The following is a 15,690-nucleotide window of genomic DNA, read 5'->3' on the forward strand; positions in this document are numbered from 1 at the left end:
AACTATAGTAATAAATTATATAGGACACGCGTGCTATACATTATAAGAATCGAATACGAATACTGTCGTCTTGCATTGCTTTCTCTCTTGCTAAAAAATCACAATTATAATATATTATAAATATTGGTTAATATTTATTACAGATGTCGGAGAACACAGAGCCAGTATCAGCTTTCTCCATATACAAACGTAAAAGCACAGAGCAGCCATTAAGTCCTAAAAAGAGAAAAAGTAATCATTCGCGAGAGAACAAAGCCACCGGTCAGAAAATTGTTGCGGAGAACGCTGTTAAGGACATACCAAAAAAGCGACAGAATAAACAGAAGTCACTTTGAACGTCCTGTAAGAACAAAGACGGTGTTGTCACCAAGGCTGGTAACTTAAGAGTCTCAAGAACAACTTCTTACCTACGTAAAGAAGGCACAGTTTGTACAGAGAGAATATAAAGTCGATGAGACGCAACAGTTGAAAGAAACGGTTGAGACAGACAGCGTTCAAAGGGTACATAAAAAATCAAAATTAAAAAAGAAGAAAGTGAAATCGAAGGTAGAAAAGGAAGAGGACAAGATGAATTCTACAACGGAGAAGCCAAAGAATCACCAACGGAGAACTATGAGACACAGGGAATGACAGTTTGAATCATTACAAGGATATAGAGTGCGACGATCCTGAGAACCTTGGCAATCCCATCGAGAGCAGCCGAAAGTTGTTCGAGTGGCTGATCAGTCCCCTAAAAGTGGAAGACTTCTTTGCGTAAGTTTTTGCGGATCTGATCAAGCCTCCGTTTGTCGCTTACGTTTCATCATTTATGTGTATCGATCGCTTTGTTTTAATTAGAACAATTGGGAGAGTACACATTATTACAGGTACTTTCGGCAGGGGAGGAAGAGGTCCAGCACCGTTGGGACGCGGTGGTGGCACGCAAGTCGGGAACAAAGCACAGTAAACCAAGGCCTAAATAAAACCAAATACTATTTTTATTTCATCGTTTCATCCCGTGCGATTACCTCGATTACTGGCACTCTCAGCGAGTTTCATTCTTGATTTATATAATCCTGTATGTGGAAGTATCTTGTACCTGAGAGTTCGATTTAGGATTTAGGAATTACAAAAGCATGTAATGCTGAATAACATTGATTTGGTGGTGTACGCTGCATTAGCTACGTAGAATCAAACATGATTGCATGTTGCACATTTACATATTTTTCTTGTATTGCACATTTAAAAATCTGCGAATACCTTCTTTTGTAATTCCCTTCTACAAACTGCAGTAATTAGAGATCACGAAAGCATGTTTTGAATTATTTGTGATAATAGGATTTAGGAAAAAGAGGAGAGAGGCAAAGTAAAAGCGCCCGTTTCACAATGAATTTGAAAAAAGGAACAATAAATTGTTTACAGAATAAGTTCAATTGATCGACTTTTTGCTGTTCTTTAAATAAAAATTATTAATTTAACCTTTTGTGCTCTGCACGTTTTTGCACATTATTAGCAGTCCTAATTTTTAAAACTTTTTTTAATTAAAATTTCTAGGTGTATTTCCCATGTTGCAATTTCTTTGAGACATGAAAAACAGAAGTTGTGAGTCTAATTGCCGTAACTGCAGTTTGCAAATTAAAGTTATCGTACACGGAAGCTTTATAAAACTTATAAAAATTTATAAAAGACTGTTTTTATTTTAATTATCCAGTTATAGAATTATATAATGACACACTGTACGCAGAGAGAGAGAGATATATATATATATATATCATATCTACTTTGAAAGCCACCATAAATCGTTGGCTTTCAAAGTAGATATGATCATAGCATTACAGTTATAACCGTAATGCCGTATACAACCGACCATATCGATTGTCCAATCACTTTGAATAATAGACACACGTTTATACAAAAAAACGATATCTTGCAGTGAGAGTGCGATTACATATCATTTTCCTTTATATCTTTCTTTTTTACGGTTATTATTATTTTGTGTCTATTCTTACATTGGTGAGTACGTGAAGTAAAAGCTTACTGCAAATAAAAACGGAGCTTATTAGATATGCTATTCTGGACATCGAGTGTTGCATCATTTCCAAGTATATTCAAGTGTTACTCACTTGCAAGTGCTCTTTAAGAAATTTTGTAATCGAGTCGAATTACAAATTTATCGTCCTTCGACTAAAAATAAAAAGATCACGATTAATATACTCTGGATTACATAATCACGAGTTAAATTAAAATTAATTCTCAGAAGGCCAGACTTACTGTAAGAAGCGAGATCTATTTCGTCCGGTAATTCCGTGATATTTACGTCAAATCTTTCCTGGACGTCATTGAGTATCTTGGCGTCATTCTCGTCGCTTACTAATGTAATGGCAAGACCCTGCAGAAAAACAATCGTAGACAAATTAATATATAATGCTTGTTCAACGTTAACACGACATGGAACGTAACATATACTCCGAGCGATTACGAGGAATTGACGTAATTACCTTGGTACCAAAACGTCCAGCACGTGCTACCCTATGCAGGTACGTGTCGGAATCTTCTGGCATGTCATAATTGAATACAATGTTCACGCGTTCGATATCCATGCCCCGTCCAAACAGATTTGTCGCCACCAAAATACGCTGCAAATAATTGTTACCTTTGTATATTCGTTTTCTACATTTGTGCACGATCCGTTCACGTTGTCCACCCATCAGGTTAGAAATCTACGATAAGTTTCATGAATAAATGTAGAGGACTATTTACCTTTTGAAAATCTTTGAACTGTTGATATCTGGAGAGCCGCTCCTCCTGCGTCATGCCTCGGTGAATTCCAATCGCTGGGAAATTCTGTTCTGTCAATAGTTGCGCTAATGCCATACATCTCTGTACTGACTTGACAAATATGACAACCTATGCAGAGCAACATCACGTCGAGAGCTGAATCGCAAGACTTTTATCAACGAATTAAATGTGCATTGTAAAAATTGAGTATTATTTTTATAATTAAATTTCTAATGAAATACTTGAAAAAACGGTTATCAAGACTGGTGAGTAATGATATAATGTAGTCGTCACAATAAAACAGGGAAATCATTGTCATCATGTAAAGGTCCTTCGCAAACTAGAAAACCGTACGTGTACATTCACTAATTCCTACAAATAAACAAACCTGATTAAACTCAAGTACGTCAAGTAGCTCAAACAACTTCTTGTTCTTCTCGTTTTCCTTCAATTTAACGTAATGTTGCTGCAGACCGTTCAAGGTGAGCTTCGCCTCGTCATCGACATATACTTCCATGGGCTGCACAAAGAATGTTGCTCGATAAGAAAAATAAAATCCCTCGAAAGCAATCACGGTGCCTACATAGTTCTCAAAGCGTAGCGACAAGATTCTACGGCTCTCTGAAGTCTGAGTGTACTGTCATTTCGCCGTCTAAGAATCGTGCGAAAGGATCGTATGTGCGATGAAGGGATGATCAGATCGATCGCAAATCTGTAAGTAAACGTATGAAAAGAGAAAAAAAACATTCCCTGATTCAGCTACACGTGCGTTTGCAAAAGTAAAAACTTGGTATTCTCAAAGACTTCACAGACTGTCTGAAAGGTAAAAGCCAAGACGGAAACCACAGTTTTTTTTTTCTGAATGTACTCCCGAGTATCTTCTTCCCTCGAAGAGGAACGTTACCAAGTTCGTTAAGTTACCGTACACATCCGTCATGAATCATCTCGGAATTTCACAAGACTCCCGTATTTCGTATTTCCGTTGCGGAGTTATATCGTGATCGTCGATCGGGATTAATCATACAGATTACATACGGTCCGGCGACTTCCATCTCTGGGTAGTGCCAACAATGAAAACTCGGCAGTTCGCCCCAACTGAACTAAGAAGGCGCACCCATGAGTGAGAGAACGTTCGGTCACATCCGCTGGTCACACCCGACGCCGAATCTGCTCTCCCAAATCTCTGGCACATTGAGAAGATGCCCAGAACTTGACTTGTACTACTGGTTGGTATAGATCTTAGTCGGCTCTCACAAATTTTCTTTTTTTTTAACACTTAGAGTCGCGGACCCGACTTCGTTCACTTGTGCGCGGGTAGGAACGCGATCATGAATAACACGAAGACGCGAGTCCGACTCGTTCACGTGGCTTTACAATTTTCTACGGTGGGAATGGCTCGATACATCGATACGGCACTCTCTCCATTCTCGTCAAATCACTTTTACCGAAAGATTACACGTAACGGCCGTAATAATCGAAATATTTTTTGCACGAGGTAAAAGAGAATCTTAATATTGCGATTGCGTGAACGCGGACAGTACGCTACGCCTCCGTTTGATCGTAATAATCTTTCCCTAGCTGAGCCTATTCGTCCCCTGGCGATCCTCTTGCATCTTCTTTCTTGCATCTTCATTCTTGAAAGTTGTCTTGAGGTCTTCTTGGCCCTCCCACCCGATTGCGAGCCTAACTCTATCCTAACCACCGTTACAATTACCCATAGAAAATGTGCAAATATCCTTCCTCTTTTCTTTCTTATTACGCTATACTCCGATGTATTGGCATCTTTATATTGCATTGCACCGAGAACGCACCGTAGCAGTTAGCAAAGTAAAGGACGTGATGACTTCGAAACTAAATCGGATCTTTCGCGGAAAGCCGTCTCGACCGGTGTCGAGGAATCAACTCTAAACGAGCATGCTTCTTCTCCTCGCGGATGCCGACACGTCCGGAACGAGGCTTTAAACTCGGAGGGAGCAGCGAGGGACGCTACGTTGAGCATGAGTGGTTGGGAGGGTCATGACAGCGCCGTCTCTACGGGAGACGCTTTCGCACGGGATTCATTTTTCGAGCTCTGTACTCGTTCCATCGTACTCGTGCCGTCTAAGTCGCCTAACCCGCGGATGCGCCGACGGTATTTATAGTGTGGGCTGAGCATTGTCCTGGGTACGAATACAGGGCCAACGAAGTAGGAGCAATTGTAGTAGTTCGAAGTGAAGAGGAAGATTGTGTAATTACATCTTGCATGAACTTTTTGCAGACTGGACGTATCTCCTTGGACAATGTCGCGCTGAACATCATGACTTGCTTGCTGTGCGGGGTGCTCCGGAATATCTCTTGTACGTCCCGGCGCATATCTGCAACGATACGCACGGCGCAACTGATTACTAATCGTTCAAAATCATCATACACTAGTAAATAGAGAAAACAATGAAGAAGAATCGTTCAGAATTGGTTGGGTGTGTGGTATGCGTAGTCATCATTATCAACTAAGACCTAGCTTTTATCCATCATGTAAATTCTTCCCGAGTCAGTCGGACGAGATTTGTTTTTAAACCATTTAGGACGTACCTAGCAATTCCAGCATCTTGTCGCACTCGTCAAGTATAAAGTGCTTCAAGTGTTTCAGGTTGAGTTTCTTATTCCGGACAAGAGCGAGGATACGACCAGGGGTACCGACGACAATGTGGGGACAGACGGTTTTTAGGAAATCCTCATCTTTCTGAATAGGCAAACCACCGAAGAAAACGCCAACCTGCAACAAAATTAATTTTGTTTTTAAGAATAATTCGAGTTATAACCTGTCGTGTTTACTGATCACTCAACATCACGCGCTAAAGAGAGAAAACACTCGAGAAGAATCGTTCAGAATTGGATGGGTGTGTGGTATGCGTAGTCATCATTATCAGCTAAGATTGGCTTTATCATCATAGATTCTTCCCGACAGTACGATATACATATAAAAAATATATAAAAATTATGAAGCACTTACTTTCACGTGCGGCATGTACTTGCTAAACCTCTCGTACTCCTTGCTGATTTGAAAGGCCAGTTCTCGAGTGTGACACATCACCAAGACGTAGACTTGATTCTCTGTTAACTCCAGTTGCTGAAGTGTCGCCAACACGAACACAGCAGTTTTACCCATTCCAGACTTTGCTTGGCACAGGATATCCATACCAAGCACGGCTTGGGGGATACATTCATGTTGCACTGTAATTACAGCAAACGTATTGATAAATCATTAGCATGTCTAATAAGAAAGGCAGGACAGATATCGATAGCAGAAAATATCAGAAATAGTTGTTCGATCACATGGATTCAGCTGTCCCTATCTATCACTCAACGATAGATAGTTCATCATGGTTTACCTAGACAAAGGATGAAATAAGTTATTGCGACGATTCAATTTACCTTCAGATGGATGTTCGAAGCCGCAATCAACAATGGCACGTAGGATCTCGGGTTTAAGGAGGAAGTCCCTGAATCCACTACTGTGGATCGAGACGTACGTTCCCTTTACTTCTTTCTTTGCAGGTACATCTCCACTCCCGTCAACGACTTGCTCAGTCTGCTCCTCATCCTCGTAGTCCAGAAGATCATCGTTGTCTGCCATTGTGCCTTCTACAGTCACATCGACATTTATTGAAGACAAAATAAAATTTCTGAGATACAATAACACGCGAGACGCGTTTCGCCTTTGGAGAATCGAGCGATTTTAATTTTAATAATAAAAATAGAAAGATATTCTGTTAATTAAAAAACGGACAAAGATCGTTCTTGTTACGATGACTTTTGCGCGCGTGCTTTCAGTGTTACCCATTCATCATAAAATAGTGAAATAATTGCACGAAAATACACGTTTCCATGTTCACTCATACAAAAAAATACGATGCTCCGCTTTCCTCAGTTAAAACTTATATTAAACACCAAAGGCATAACTTTTATCGAGCTTACATCTTGAACGTATCGCGTTCACTTACTACGATTAACGCTACGTACAATTACCAGGAAGCAGCGAGTTGAATATATCGCACGGGAATAACGATCTCGCCGAAAAAGCGTTCATGTAATGGCCGCCGCTTCGATGCTACGATGTTAACCGAAAATTCTACGCACTGCTGACCACGTGATGCCGTTTCGAACGATTTTCAAAATGGAGCACGTTTATTTAATAACGATGCGATAAATAACAGAACGTCGAGAGAACGATCGTAATTGTAATCGAAACAATCGCAGTTAATGTAACAATATTTTAGTACGTTATCCGGCATCGAACGAGAGACGCTCATGCATCGTGAAATTAATTCCGCCTTGCGGACGTACGTACGATCTAAAGCGGAAAATTGTCGAATTTTATCAAGAGCTACGAAAGCATGAAACGTTATTTCACACATCTCATGAGCGGATCGTTCTCTCTTTAACGACGAAATTTGGATATTATGAGAGCTCCCACTCACCTCACGGGTCCAAAGAAAATAGCGCAACTGCAACGCAACACGGCCGTGTAACAAGAGCAACTGGAGTCCTCTACTGTGAATATGAAATGTGTAGAACTACACGCATCGCTAGCGACGGTGGCCAATGAGTCACCATAGACATGTAGGGATATAGAGAGTGGGCATTCGTAGTCCATTTTTGTAACTAGCGCTCTCTGATTGGCTAACAAATATCTTCATATTTATTTAGGCTGTTAGCATTTCGTTTGTAGATGTTTCTGTTATAGTATAAACAATAATTTTTATCAAGAGCTACGAAAGCATGGAACGTTATTTCACACATCTTATGAGCGGATCGTTCTCTCTTTAACGACGAAATTTGGATATTATGAGAGCTCCCACTCACCTCACGGGTCCAAAGAAAATAGCGCAACTGCAACGCAACACGGCCGTGTAGCAAGAGCAACTGGAGTCCCTCTACTGTGAATATGAAATGTGTAGAACTACACGCATCGCTAGCGACGGTGACCAATGAGTCACCATAGACATGTAGGGATATAGAGAGTGGGCATTCGTAGTCCATTTTTGTAACTAGCGCTCTCTGATTGGCTAACAAATATCTTCAAATTTATTTAGGCTGTTAGTATTTCGTTTGTAGATGTTTCTGTTATAGTTATGAACAATAATTTTATCAAGAGCTACGAAAGCATGGAACGTTATTTCACACATCTCATGAGCGGATCGTTCTCTCTTTAACGACGAAATTTGGATATTATGAGAGCTCCCACTCACCTCACGGGTCCAAAGAAAATAGCGCAACTGTAACGCAACACGGCCGTGTAGCAAGAGCAACTGGAGTCCCTCTACTGTGAATATGAAATGTGTAGAACTACACGCATCGCTAGCGACGGTGGCCAATGAGTCACCATAGACATGCAGGGATATAGAGAGTGGGCATTCGTAGTCCATTTTTGTAACTAGCGCTCTCTGATTGGCTAACAAATATCTTCAAATTTATTTAGGCTGTTAGTATTTCGTTTGTAGATGTTTCTGTTATAGTTATGAACAATAATTTTATCAAGAGCTACGAAAGCATGGAACGTTATTTCACACATCTTATGAGCGGATCGTTCTCTCTTTAACGACGAAATTTGGATATTATGAGAGCTCCCACTCACCTCACGGGTCCAAAGAAAATAGCGCAACTGTAACGCAGCACGGCCGTATAGCAAGAGCAACTGGAGTCCCTCTACTGTGAATATGAAATGTGTAGAACTACACGCATCGCTAACGACGGTGACCAATGAGTCACCATAGACATGTAGGGATATAGAGAGTGGGCATTCGTAGTCCATTTTTGTAACTAGCGCTCTCTGATTGGCTAACAAATATCTTCAAATTTATTTAGGCTGTTAGTATTTCGTTTGTAGATGTTTCTATTATAGTATAAACAATAATTTTATCAAGAGCTACGAAAGCATGGAACGTTATTTCACACATCTCATGAGCGGATCGTTCTCTCTTTAACGACGAAATTTGGATATTATGAGAGCTCCCACTCACCTCACGGGTCCAAAGAAAATAGCGCAACTGTAACGCAACACGGCCGTGTAGCAAGAGCAACTGGAGTCCCTCTACTGTGAATATGAAATGTGTAGAACTACACGCATCGCTAACGACGGTGACCAATGAGTCACCATAGACATGTAGGGATATAGAGAGTGGGCATTCGTAGTCCATTTTTGTAACTAGCGCTCTCTGATTGGCTAACAAATATCTTCAAATTTATTTAGGCTGTTAGTATTTCGTTTGTAGATGTTTCTATTATAGTATAAACAATAATTTTATCAAGAGCTACGAAAGCATGGAACGTTATTTCACACATCTCATGAGCGGATCGTTCTCTCTTTAACGACGAAATTTGGATATTATGAGAGCTCCCACTCACCTCACGGGTCCAAAGAAAATAGCGCAACTGTAACGCAACACGGCCGTGTAACAAGAGCAACTGGAGTCCCTCTACTGTGAATATGAAATGTGTAGAACTACACGCATCGCTAGCGACGATGGCCAATGAGTCACCATAGACATGTAGGGATATAGAGAGTGGGCATTCGTAGTCCATTTTTGTAACTAGCGCTCTCTGATTGGCTAACAAATATCTTCAAATTTATTTAGGCTGTTAGTATTTCGTTTGTAGATGTTTCTGTTATAGTATAAACAATAATTTTATCAAGAGCTACGAAAGCATGGAACGTTATTTCACACATCTTATGAGCGGATCGTTCTCTCTTTAACGACGAAATTTGGATATTATGAGAGCTCCCACTCACCTCACGGGTCCAAAGAAAATAGCGCAACTGTAACGCAACACGGCCGTATAGCAAGAGCAACTGGAGTCCCTCTACTGTGAATATGAAATGTGTAGAACTACACGCATCGCTAACGACGGTGACCAATGAGTCACCATAGACATGTAGGGATATAGAGAGTGGGCATTCGTAGTCCATTTTTGTAACTAGCGCTCTCTGATTGGCTAACAAATATCTTCAAATTTATTTAGGCTGTTAGTATTTCGTTTGTAGATGTTTCTATTATAGTATAAACAATAATTTTATCAAGAGCTACGAAAGCATGGAACGTTATTTCACACATCTCATGAGCGGATCGTTCTCTCTTTAACGACGAAATTTGGATATTATGAGAGCTCCCACTCACCTCACGGGTCCAAAGAAAATAGCGCAACTGTAACGCAACACGGCCGTGTAGCAAGAGCAACTGGAGTCCCTCTACTGTGAATATGAAATGTGTAGAACTACACGCATCGCTAGCGACGGTGGCCAATGAGTCACCATAGACATGTAGGGATATAGAGTGGGCATTCGTAGTCCATTTTTGTAACTAGCGCTCTCTGATTGGCTAACAAATATCTTCATATTTATTTAGGCTGTTAGTATTTCGTTTGTAGATGTTTCTGTTATAGTATAAACAATAATTTTATCAAGAGCTACGAAAGCATGGAACGTTATTTCACACATCTCATGAGCGGATCGTTCTCTCTTTAACGACGAAATTTGGATATTATGAGAGCTCCCACTCACCTCACGGGTCCAAAGAAAATAGCACAACTGCAACGCAACACGGCCGTGTAACAAGAGCAACTGGAGTCCCTCTACTGTGAATATGAAATGTGTAGAACTACACGCATCGCTAGCGACGGTGGCCAATGAGTCACCATAGACATGTAGGGATATAGAGAGTGGGCATTCGTAGTCCATTTTTGTAACTAGCGCTCTCTGATTGGCTAACAAATATCTTCATATTTATTTAGGCTGTTAGCATTTCGTTTGTAGATGTTTCTGTTATAGTATAAACAATAATTTTATCAAGAGCTACGAAAGCATGGAACGTTATTTCACACATCTTATGAGCGGATCGTTCTCTCTTTAACGACGAAATTTGGATATTATGAGAGCTCCCACTCACCTCACGGGTCCAAAGAAAATAGCACAACTGCAACGCAACACGGCCGTGTAACAAGAGCAACTGGAGTCCCTCTACTGTGAATATGAAATGTGTAGAACTACACGCATCGCTAGCGACGATGGCCAATGAGTCACCATAGACATGTAGGGATATAGAGAGTGGGCATTCGTAGTCCATTTTTGTAACTAGCGCTCTCTGATTGGCTAACAAATATCTTCATATTTATTTAGGCTGTTAGTATTTCGTTTGTAGATGTTTCTGTTATAGTATAAACAATAATTTTATCAAGAGCTACGAAAGCATGGAACGTTATTTCATACATCTCATGAGCGGATCGTTCTCTCTTTAACGACGAAATTTGGATATTATGAGAGCTCCCACTCACCTCACGGGTCCAAAGAAAATAGCACAACTGTAACGCAACACGGCCGTGTAACAAGAGCAACTGGAGTCCCTCTACTGTGAATATGAAATGTGTAGAACTACACGCATCGCTAGCGACGGTGACCAATGAGTCACCATAGACATGTAGGGATATAGAGAGTGGGCATTCGTAGTCCATTTTTGTAACTAGCGCTCTCTGATTGGCTAACAAATATCTTCAAATTTATTTAGGCTGTTAGCATTTCGTTTGTAGATGTTTCTGTTATAGTTATGAACAATAATTCGTAATTTGTTTGTAATTGAGAATAATTAACATGATGAATAATTTTGAGGATAATATTAATATTTTCAGCCATATGTACATTGTACAAACGCAGAAGCATTTTTCGAGTCAACACTTAATTTAAACAATTCATAATGTAACTAAACAAACGTATCATAATCACGAGACACGTGTAAAAACATTTATGTATTTTTATTAACATTTTTACATTTTTTTAATAGTTACATTATGATCTGTGCTTCGCATTTATTTTATACAAAGATAGATATAATGGGTATAGACAGTAATACATTCCACCCACTCGTCGCATTAACCGCGTGAGGGTTTCTCGCAAAACTCGATTTCGATAAACGATAATTCTTTTTTTTCCCTTTTGTGTCTCATCATCACGTTTAATGTTAGATATATAAATATCAATATCTCCGTATATATCACTTTTACTTAATTTCAAACGGAAATATTTTCTTCTAAAACGTTCGCCGTTCTCTTTACCGGAAATTTCGTTCTTTTTTCTTTTTTTGTTACTATTAAACTGCCGTTCACACTGACAAAATCGTACACTTGGCGCAATGTTACGCAGCGGTAAATCTACAACATTGCACGATTGCAAGAATTTTAATGCGACATTAAGTAATCTTCTAATCGTTCAATATTATGATGTTATTTGTTTACTCTACATCGAAATACTGTACACGAATAAAATCTGTCAATACGAGAGCGACGATTGTCTAAGTTTGTTTCATTTCTGCTTCATCGTTTCTTGCTTACAACAAATGTTTTTGTATAGCTGAGGGCTGTCAAATAAGATCTTCACGGAAATAGAAAAGCTACGATTGGAACAATGTACAATTTACGATTTACTCGAATCGAACGCAAAAATATGCCCCATTGCTTCAAGCTGTGCACTTTATCAATATGAGACGCAGCAAAATACATTGATTATTTTCAGTATAGTTCTCACAGTCTCGATTTTTGTCGCTTGCTATATCACTCTCTTTACTTCATCCTCAAGCTGCAATTGAAATCTATCTTGATCACTTGACATTAATATCAAAGGAATTGCAGCGGAATTGATAACAAAGTAACTAACAATCAGGCAACAGTTAGGCACTATTAACAAATTATATATATGCATATGTGTCTACCCTTGACGAATGGCGTAGGCTGCTGGAGTTTTTGTATTGAGATTAATCAATACAGGAAATTAATTTGCTACGAAAAATTATCTTCGAGAAATAATCCGTTATTCCTCGTCGCAGCGCAAAATTATTCATTTTAACCGCGACTATTAATCGAATACTTCAAGGTGGATGCCTTAAAACGTTCAGGGAAAATCGCGTCGGTATATTGCAACGGAAACGCAACGTTTGTGCGTTGTTTAAAAGTGTGTATAATCTCTTTGACATTAATGTCGTACGTTTGCCTGATATAGTAGAGCATAGATGTTGTCCTCTCTTCAACATTGTAATTATTTAAATACCTATTGACATAAGCACGCAGATGAATTTCACCTGAGCCATAATTTCAGTCGCAACGCGTCCACGCCGTTTAAATAATATCGAAATAATCGTTTGTCGCGCACAAATCCAAGGTTCTCATACAGACGTAGCGCCGGCCGGTTGGTGATTTCCGTTTCCAGGACCACCTCGTCCGCGTCGTCCTCCACCATCGCCTGAATGGCCCGCCTCACCAGATTCGAGCCGATCTTCCGTTTCCGATATTTTACGTCGACAGCCAGCATCGCGATGTAGCCGCGCTTTATCACCTTTCTGTGGATGTCCAGTTTGCAGACAATGGCACCGACACACTCGTCACCATGCATCGCCTTGACGAACAAAAAAAGCAAGTTTTCTGTACATTCTGTGCGTAACGGTCAAAGGAATCGAACCAAAGCTGGCCAAGTTCTCGTTTGTTCTTTACACGTTACGTATACCAGCGTTGGTTGAACATGACAACGTTGGAATCTTTAGAATCTCTAAGAGCACACGTACCAGGAAGCACAATTTCGGCCAGTTATGGATAAAATATCTATATGTGTAAATAGAGTACGGTTCACTTAGGTCCTTCTGTATTAATTTCATAATATCAGGCATTTGTAGTTCACTCGTGTAGCTAACATACTGGATATCGTTGTCTTTACTTTCCACAGGTGATGTTTCCGCTTCTTCTGAAAAGGCGAGAAGCAATTATTTTAATTGTACAGCTCCTTGCCTCTTAATATGTAACTTAGTCTAACTCATAATTCATAAAAGTGGAAGAATATTTGTCCAAAGCTATTTGACATTTCCCTCTCGACAAAAGAGATCATTTGAAAGACAGCAAAGTTAGTCGTTACAATAGGCAGGAAGCACTAAAATACCTCAATTTGCACAGTAAGATAACAATCCTCCTTCCGCTGTCACGTACATAAATTAAGTTTATCAATCGTGCCTGTCGCACAACACAAGCAGGCTCGACAGAGCGCTACGTACCACGTTGGTTTAAATGACTAGTTTCCATTGTTTCGGATTGCGGGGAGAGATCGGTAACGTCGGCAGTTCTTTGCGGGGAGTCGCAGACACCGTTCACTTGCGCTACCCCGTTGACGTGAGGCTCGCTGCGAGCCTCCGTCGCCTCCAAACTCAGACGCGACTTTATGTCTAACGTTGCGATGTCCGCTAGCGAGTTCCGTTTCTTCTCTTTGATTTTCATCGCCGCCGCCTCCGAGTCACTCATCCCCGCGCCACCCACCACCTTGTCGGTTTCCATATCCACGGAATTTTCAGTGTCCCGCCTTTTTACTCTCGCGAAATTCCACACCGAAGACAGGGAGTCTCTCGGGCCACTCCGTCTCCGAGGCACTGGCTTCTCTCACGGCTGTCGAACGCGCGCGGGACACTGTGGCATGAGAATCTTCACGTGCGGCGCGACGCTTTCAGTCGAATTTTCATAATTACTGCGGGCTAAGCGGTCGCCGGACGATGATTTTATCGCAAAACACGAGCATCCGACGTGAACCGCTGAACGACAGACACCATATTGGATTTTCTGCGCTGACTGCTGAGATTCAGCCATGGTGCACGATTCTCTCGAGACTCGGACAGCGAGTCAGCTATCTTCGCGTTGGTACCAACCGGTTTCAGTGAATTACACTAGAAAAGCACTAGGTTGCACAAGTGGCTCGCGAAGATCCAGATTGGTGCCCATACAGCGCGGCAAGATTGCGCAATATTGCAGCAACATTTTTCGGCAAGATTGCAACATTGCAGAACCATCGCGAAATGTTGTTGCAAGAGTACTGCAAGATTGCAGCAACGGTAAAATGTCCGCTTTCAGAAATATTGCTACAAAACGTTGTAGCAATATTGCAGTAAAATATACATGCAAACTACTGTGGAAATGTGCCAATATATGGTTGAGCTGGATCTTTTGTGCCTAATAATATATTTCGTGTTAACGTATGTATATTTTTCGCTTAACAAACTATGCAATCACGTAATTAAATTTAATTATGTGATTTCTTCTAGCTTCAACTTGAGACTGCGTTTCAAGACCGATAGCAAACGGTTTTAAAACGCAGTCTCAAGTTGAATCGTAGTTTAAGCGAAGCCTAAGCGAAGACTGTACATAAATTCATGTAAAAAATATTATTAGGCACAAAAGATCCAGTCCAACGATATATTGGCACATTTACTTGATTGTTATAATAATCATGACTAACATTAATATAAATACACACATTATTTTACGTTATTTTAGATTATACACAAGTTGGCACAATAGCTTTAACACGAAGTAAAACCATTCTAGAACACATGGATCTTTTATGAAAAGTTTAAAAACCACTTAATGTATTAACATGCCAACTTGTATGTATAATAACGCATAAGTTTATTTTATTTTAATCTTAGGGTTTGGAGGTAATAGAAATTTATATACATATATAATTAATATAAAAATGCTTCAATCCTATGTGTATTAAAATTATTATAATAATAAACATTTTTGAATACTTACTCTAATTGTAAGTGACACACAAACACACAATAAAAGTACATGTTATTTTCACTATTGTGAAAACAATATTTTACAATGTTGCTGTAACGTGTTTAAAACTATATTGCAATTCATGACTGTACAATATTTCTGCATTTCTGCAACATTGCGCTGCATGTGCAATATTGCAATATTGCAGCAATGCTGCTGCAAACTTTTGTGCTGTATGGGTGGATTCTAAAAATACACGTTTGTCCGTCTCACTGTCTTTCCTATTCTATGCCGAGTCGCATCGTACATACGTGCTCTGTGGGCGAGACAAATACTCGCGCTTTGAAGAGTCTCTAGTCTTTAGAGAATTTCTATGAA

The 15,690-nt window shown here is 40.0% G+C and overlaps 2 protein-coding genes across 7 annotated transcripts; both read right to left on the bottom strand.

Moving 5' to 3' along the window:
• Window positions 1-1,951: 1,951 nt before the first annotated feature.
• Window positions 1,952-11,089, bottom strand: LOC105286240 (ATP-dependent RNA helicase WM6). 5 transcript variants are annotated; one of them, XM_026974501.1, is made up of 11 exons: window positions 11,065-11,089; window positions 6,169-6,378; window positions 5,747-5,967; window positions 5,326-5,509; window positions 4,993-5,111; window positions 3,146-3,277; window positions 2,740-2,886; window positions 2,478-2,615; window positions 2,251-2,368; window positions 2,103-2,163; window positions 1,952-2,016 (listed from the first exon to the last, which is right to left on the bottom strand). In XM_026974501.1, the coding sequence occupies exons 2-10, from the start codon at window positions 6,368-6,370 to the stop codon at window positions 2,150-2,152; spliced, it is 1,275 nt and encodes a 424-aa protein (XP_026830302.1). In that variant the 5' UTR covers window positions 6,371-6,378; window positions 11,065-11,089; the 3' UTR covers window positions 1,952-2,016; window positions 2,103-2,149. The 5 variants fall into 5 exon arrangements, with proteins under 5 accessions (XP_026830302.1, XP_026830301.1, XP_026830303.1 ...); XM_026974500.1 differs by lacking the exon at window positions 11,065-11,089 and adding an exon at window positions 7,986-8,068; XM_026974502.1 differs by lacking the exon at window positions 11,065-11,089 and adding an exon at window positions 7,600-7,624.
• Window positions 11,090-11,388: 299 nt separating this feature from the next.
• On the bottom strand, window positions 11,389-14,389 carry LOC105286241 (N-alpha-acetyltransferase 30). Of its 2 annotated transcripts, none has more exons than XM_011351053.3 (3): window positions 13,818-14,389; window positions 13,338-13,510; window positions 11,389-13,171 (listed from the first exon to the last, which is right to left on the bottom strand). In XM_011351053.3, exons 1-3 carry the CDS (start codon window positions 14,092-14,094, stop codon window positions 12,854-12,856), a joined length of 768 nt encoding a protein of 255 aa, XP_011349355.1. In that variant the 5' UTR covers window positions 14,095-14,389; the 3' UTR covers window positions 11,389-12,853. The 2 variants fall into 2 exon arrangements, with proteins under 2 accessions (XP_011349355.1, XP_011349354.1); XM_011351052.3 differs by having other exon boundaries at window positions 13,338-13,513; window positions 13,818-14,387.
• Window positions 14,390-15,690: the final 1,301 nt, after the last annotated feature.

Source organism: Ooceraea biroi, chromosome 13 (assembly GCF_003672135.1).
Source record: "Ooceraea biroi isolate clonal line C1 chromosome 13, Obir_v5.4, whole genome shotgun sequence".
NCBI classification, from domain to species: domain Eukaryota; kingdom Metazoa; phylum Arthropoda; class Insecta; order Hymenoptera; family Formicidae; genus Ooceraea; species Ooceraea biroi.

Coding starts and splice junctions, on each gene's coding strand:
- LOC105286240 (XM_026974501.1), bottom strand. CDS start 6,370: ATGGCAGACAACGATGATCTTCTGGACTACGAGGATGAGGAGCAGACT. Junction 5,968..6,168: donor CTTCGAACATCCATCTGAAG/GTAAATTGAATC, acceptor CTGTAATTACAG/TGCAACATGAATGTATCCCC. Junction 5,112..5,325: donor CAAGATGCTGGAATTGCTAG/GTACGTCCTAAA, acceptor GTATCGTTGCAG/ATATGCGCCGGGACGTACAA.
- LOC105286241 (XM_011351052.3), bottom strand. CDS start 14,094: ATGGAAACCGACAAGGTGGTGGGTGGCGCGGGGATGAGTGACTCGGAG. Junction 13,514..13,817: donor TAGTCATTTAAACCAACGTG/GTACGTAGCGCT, acceptor TCGCCTTTTCAG/AAGAAGCGGAAACATCACCT. Junction 13,172..13,337: donor GGCCGAAATTGTGCTTCCTG/GTACGTGTGCTC, acceptor TTGTTCGTCAAG/GCGATGCATGGTGACGAGTG.